This window comes from Anopheles coustani, chromosome 3 (assembly GCF_943734705.1).
Source record: "Anopheles coustani chromosome 3, idAnoCousDA_361_x.2, whole genome shotgun sequence".
Taxonomy (NCBI): domain Eukaryota; kingdom Metazoa; phylum Arthropoda; class Insecta; order Diptera; family Culicidae; genus Anopheles; species Anopheles coustani.
The window spans coordinates 4,891,421-4,897,311 of record NC_071288.1 but is presented as its reverse complement, the minus strand read 5'-3'; the positions used below and the strand labels follow the sequence as shown (position 1 = coordinate 4,897,311).

Genomic DNA, 5,891 nt, shown 5'->3' with positions numbered 1-5,891 from the left:
AATATTTAGTGGCCGAGGTATCTGTTAAGAGAAAACTTATCTCTTCAGTGCATCTCAGTTTACAGATACGTTATCAGTAATCATCGAATGCTTAATCGGAAACGAGAGCCAGATGAGGAGGTATTGAAAACACTTCCTGAACCAAAATCACGAGAAAATGACAATCGCTACACCCTGCTATGCTAAAAATACCTTAGCTTATATATGTTAAACATAGTAGTGGTGGTCTAGACCCAGGGGTCGCCATCTTTCGGCATAGCATGTCATTTTATCTCATGCATCTAATGGAAACGAACGACCAGGATCTAAAATGTATGATAATTTCATAATCAACTAAATAGGGAATAATGCTTTCTTCTACATAACAACTAACACATGATGAACACTTTCTTCTATTTAGAAAACATTATGAAAATACAAAAGAAAAAGGCATGGCAGAAGGTTCCTACAATCTCTTTCGTTTGAAAAGAATGTGCTACTGTTTGGCCTCCGGGGTTGCCACCCCCTGGCCTAGATTCTACAGGATACGCACTAATATCAACCCAAAGTGGCGCGACCGACCGGTACCCTCAGCTGATTATTTTACACATCGACCAGCTGTATCAACGACAGCGTTCCTCCAATGCTGTCGCGCACGCACGTCTTTTACGAATGTTTGTGCAATACAGCCCTCTCATAAAGTAATAATGCGAGATAAACACGCGCTACTTAAGCGTCTGCGCTCGACGCGAAACAGTGCGTTCGGACAGATGCAGGTTAACGGGCCAGTTTAAGATCCCATCTTCTCAACATCGCGTGTCGTTTGTCTTGTGTGTTGTTCTATCGTTCCTTCTTCGCTGCACAGAGGTATTCTACGCCTACGGCCGAGTTGCAATGGCAGGGATAGCGTTCGATGACATTCTTATAGAAATTGGATCGTTTGGGAGATTTCAATTACGACAGTTCCTGCTGATGATTTTACCTCTCGTATTCAACGCGTTCTCTAATCTATCATACGTATTTACCGCAGCGGATCTCCAATATAGGTGAGTAAATTAGGAGAATTGCTGTAATCATACTCATGCACTTTCATGTGAATTTCAGATGCTTTATTCCAACCTGCGAAAATCGCAGTAATGCCATCTACCAAACGGATTGGCTTCAAGCGGCGGTTCCCTACGAGAATAATCTCCCAGCAAAGTGTCTGCGATATGAGCCACTAACTAACACCACCACCGACCATTGTCGAGCCAATGATTTCAACCAATCTGTTATCGCCCAGTGTTCCAGCTTCGTTTATCAAGAGCCAACAGTAACAATTGTCAATGAGGTATGAGATGAACGCTATGCAAATCGTTCGAGTGTGTGGCAGAAGCGCAAATTCTGTCATTGGACTACAGCCTTGTACTTTTTATTCAATGTTTCTTTTTAGTTTAACTTAACATGTGACGAAAACATCTGGAAGATAACCCTCGTCGGTACGATTCACAGCGTCGCACAAGCCCTAGCGCTCTTGATCGGTGGTATGTTCTCCGATCGATATGGACGCAAATGGGCTTTACTAATTTGTATAGCGCTGGGTTCCAGCCTGGGTATAGTGCGGTCGTTCTCGGTGAATTACGAAATGTTTCTCGTGTTTGAATTCTTGGAGCCGCTCCTTGGATCGACGATGTACACGACGGCCTTCATCCTCGGACAGGAACTGGTTGGACCGAAGAAGCGCGTACTCGCCAAAAGTATGTGCCTGGTAGTGTTCGCACTCGGTGAAGCGTTCATGGGACTGATCGCGATGTTCATCCACAACTGGCGTTACTATTTGCTGGCCCTGTTTGTACCAGGACTAGTTTCGCTGACCTTTCTCTGGACGGCAAAGGAGAGCGTACGGTGGTTGCTTTCGAAAGGACGCCAAGGGGAAGCGATTGTTATTTTGCAACATGTGGCACGGGTCAACGGAAAGACACTCTCTGGAAATACCCAAAAAGCACTGGACGATCATTACCAACGCGAGCTGGCAGAACCGGCTGAGCAGAGTGCCTCCTTCGGTGATCAGTTGTTAGAAGTAATGAAATCGAAACGTCTCACCATCCGTTTGCTTATCTGCTCGTTTTGCTGGTTCACAAACGTGATGGTGTACTACGGACTCACATTGAACTCCGTTAGCTTGGCAGGAGACAAAAATGTTAATTTCATCCTGATAACGCTCGTTGAAATTCCTGCCGCCCTAAGCATGAACTTCATCATGAACCGATTCCCCCGACGGATGACTCAGTTTGTTTCACTGGCGATATGTGGTCTCCTATGTCTGGTTACGCTGCTCATACCAACAGGTAACACTATTTTAGGGTTACTAACTAAAAAATCCCAATTGATAAATTTATAATATCTTTCATTTTTCTCTCACAGATATCTTCTGGATGAACACGTTGATGTTCCTTCTAAGTAAAATGGCCATTTCCTTTTCGTTCGGCGTACTCTACATCTACACGGCCGAGATTTTCCCAACGAATCTTCGACAAAGTCTGCTTTCAATGTGCTCCATGATTGGACGACTGGGAGCGATCGTTGCTCCACAAATGCCACTGTTGGCGAAGGTTTGGAAACCGCTGCCGATGGTACTGTTCGGAAGCATCGCGCTGTTCTCCGCCGTCACAATTCTGAAGTTTCCCGAAACGGGCAACATACGACTGCCAAATACGGCCAGCGAGGCGGAAAATCTCAGGGCGGATAGCTCCGACTCGGAGCGATCGGAAAGTTAAGATGTAGAATAACGAAGGAACGAAAACATAGGTTAAGAAATATAGGATATCTGCAAAGAATGTACAAGAGTAAGAAATCTGTGGTTAAGTTAAGTCTTCTTATAAGAAAACTAGTAATACTCCCAGATATTTTGCAAAATGTTATTTGATTGACATTTTTAAAAACATGAACAATAAACAAATTGCATGTTATGTTACAACTGTACGTATATTTTGTGTTTGGATACACACAAAATATGGTTAATTCTTTCAATAACACGTGATAAAAAAAACTGCACGGAAAATAGATTGAACATGTAACTCCAGGCACCCAGCAAGAACCCTGGCGCTGTATAAAATAATTGCTTTAATAATTTTTCAAACACATACTTCGGTTATGAGTGTACGTGCTAATAAACGGTACGTTTGACTCCTGCAAAACTCCACAGTCATGCAACCTCACCAACTTCTGCAACAATTCCGTCGCCAAACGAACCGATTTGTGTCCAGGAATCGATACAGACCCACCGCGGTTCGCATCGTTGGGATGCCGTACGCTACCGTTAGTGGTTCCAGTGGGCCCAGATTGTGTTTAGTTAAGGATCGAAGCGTTCCATGACCTGCCCCCATTTCCGGCTCCATTCCCGCAGCGTCCCTTTGCCACGAGAGCGAGGGCAGGCAAAAAATCGTCAACATAGCTTCCTTTATACACGCGCCACATGCAGTGGCCGAACAGAAAAACCAATTTCCTATTACCGATGATTTATCGACGGTAATTCGCAACTTGGACGCAGTTTGCCATGGCGGGCCACAAAAAACGGTCAACGGCGGGGAATAAAACCATGTGTTAGGTACTCACAAGTAACCTCGCTTACTACGTTTTCCAATGAAGATGTAGCAAGCCCCGTGTTCCGGAGGGTGTTCTCGACCTCTTGCGATGTGAAATAAACTTAGAAGGCGAACAGATGAAGGAAGGAAGGGAACGACTTAGAGCAAGACGGGATGGAGTGCCAATTTATTAAAGAACGATTTATCGACTTCGATCACCTCCATGTCCTCTGATGAGATCGGTCGATGTAACAAAGGTCACCGTCAACACATTCCGAAAGTTGTTGAATAATTTCTATAAACTTACTGCTTTTCCATCTTGGCAAACAAGCCATAATGCATGATTACTTACTGAGAGTGGCGAAACTATTCTTCTAGCTACAGTTACTTCAACTCAATAACAAAGAGTTCAATTCCTTCTATCACAAAAGCACGTGAAGTATAATTTGTAACCAGAAAGCAGCACAAAACCAGACTCCAGTGGACCAGTTCTCCTTCTTTACATTGTCTTGTAATGATAAACCCAACCCCTTTATTAGCTCCCCATACTTTTTTGTTCCTGGTTCCACCAACCCATTCATCGACGAAGCACTTATCTACGCAAATGTTAAGTGTTGACATGAGCTTAATCTCCATCAAGTAAACAGACACCACCGCCCGAGACCTACTACCCAGTTCTCGGTTCCCCTTCGAACCCAACACCGGTACGCATTTGTGCCCCATTATCACCTCCAAGACAACGCGCGACGTTATAGGCAGGCAGGCGTTCAGCCTTATTAGCTTGCGGACGAAGCTGCGGACGCCTTATGAGGAGGAAGAGCATAGAACCACTCCGGGAGCATGTGGAGCAAAGAACATAAAACGCCGACCGGCTCGATTCGTCTCAAATCTGCGCAAACCAAGAGTAGAGTGAAAAAGATAACGAAGAGTAAAGAGAGAGTGAGAGGGAGTGTGAGCGAGCGCTCTATAACCACCACACGACAGCATAATTATCATTTTATTCGCATAAAATGCAAAATTTATTATAATAGTTCGTTAACATGGAATCGTTAGTTTATAAATTATTTATTAAGCGACGACCAAACACTATCGAGCGCCGAGCGCGCGTTGCCAACCGGGACGTTGGATGTATGTTTGGGAAACGGTGTATGTGTGTCTTCATACGCAAAAACCCCATCGATGGCAAGCCGAATACTCGGGAAGCTCGGGGATGGAATGGACCAAAGTAGGGCAAACCGGTATGCCACGGTTCGCGACTTCGCCGGGGTTGGTGGGTTAGTCCCTCTCCTCGAACGTGTGATGCGTGTGTTGTCCAAATGCCTGTATCGGTGTCCATCGCTCATGCCGGAAATGTGATGAAATGTGAAGGTACCACAAACGCCCGAGAGCCTGGAAGAACGTGCACTTTCAACACATTGCCGCACAGGCAGGCGCCTTAACCGTCGTCAACATCTTTGCTTTGCGACCCTATCGAGCTGAACCCCAGAAGAACTCGTCCCAGGTTCCCCAGCATACAACTCACACATACACACAAGCGCTCGCGTTCATTCAAAATAAGTTCCTCGAATGGTAGGCATGTCTTCGACGGAGGTTTTGTATAGCTTGTCTGCTCGGAGGCCTGGTCAGCACAGGCGCAGCCCTAGATGTGTTTAGTATGCAAAACAGACCCTATTGTTGTTGGGCCCTTCCTTGCGAATCGTTCTTCATACACACAGGGAGCACTCGGGAGGGCCGCCGTCTGCTGGGCGGAACTCGCTAAATAGGGGAATTCTTTTCCGCTTGGGAACCACAACGGGGCCTGACATCAGTTCCAAAAAGTAAGTCCATCGAGCAACGACTTCCCAAGGGGTACTGCCCAAGAACCCCAGTTTTTTGGTCAGCAACCGTTTTGGGACTCGATGAAAATACCCTATCCCGGTCCTTCTCGGGTATTCTGGCATGTCGAGGCGCTGTTTAGGAATTGGTAGTTGATGTGCCTACTGCAAATCCAGGCTATAATAGTCTCTCCTCCCAAGCGGGAGTTGCGCGACTGCGATTTAATCGAAAGGTTAGCCACAGTGACCACCACCTATCCCTCTTCCTATATCTCTCCCGGTGTGTCATGTTTGATAGAAGTTTGCCAAGAATTGCGCACCAAAGGAATGGGAGGAATGCGTTCGTTAGCGTCTCCGGTTCCGAGCTCTTCCGCTTGCCGTTCCTTTGCGGAAGAAGAAAGGCGTGTAAATTATACAACAGAATAAGGCCAACGGGTGACAGGAGAGCTGTGGATGTAGATGAATGGTTAGAAAATGTTAATGAAGATCTCCCACTCCCGAAGGAGGAACTCACACACTTTGTACAGCAGACCAC

General features: G+C 45.8%; 1 protein-coding gene across 1 annotated transcript; it reads left to right on the top strand.

The window, feature by feature from the left end:
• The first annotated feature begins 766 nt into the window (after positions 1-766).
• On the top strand, positions 767-2,924 carry LOC131260364 (organic cation transporter protein-like). Its single transcript, XM_058262064.1, has 4 exons — positions 767-1,025; positions 1,084-1,309; positions 1,412-2,306; positions 2,383-2,924. The coding sequence occupies exons 1-4, from the start codon at positions 874-876 to the stop codon at positions 2,733-2,735; spliced, it is 1,626 nt and encodes a 541-aa protein (XP_058118047.1). The 5' UTR covers positions 767-873; the 3' UTR covers positions 2,736-2,924.
• The last annotated feature ends 2,967 nt before the right edge of the window (positions 2,925-5,891 follow it).

Excerpts from the sequence above, each read along its gene's own strand:
- LOC131260364 (XM_058262064.1), top strand. The coding sequence starts at position 874 with ATGGCAGGGATAGCGTTCGATGACATTCTTATAGAAATTGGATCGTTT. Across the intron at positions 1,026-1,083 it reads GCAGCGGATCTCCAATATAG|ATGCTTTATTCCAACCTGCG; the intron begins GTGAGTAAATTA and ends TGTGAATTTCAG. Across the intron at positions 1,310-1,411 it reads CAGTAACAATTGTCAATGAG|TTTAACTTAACATGTGACGA; the intron begins GTATGAGATGAA and ends GTTTCTTTTTAG.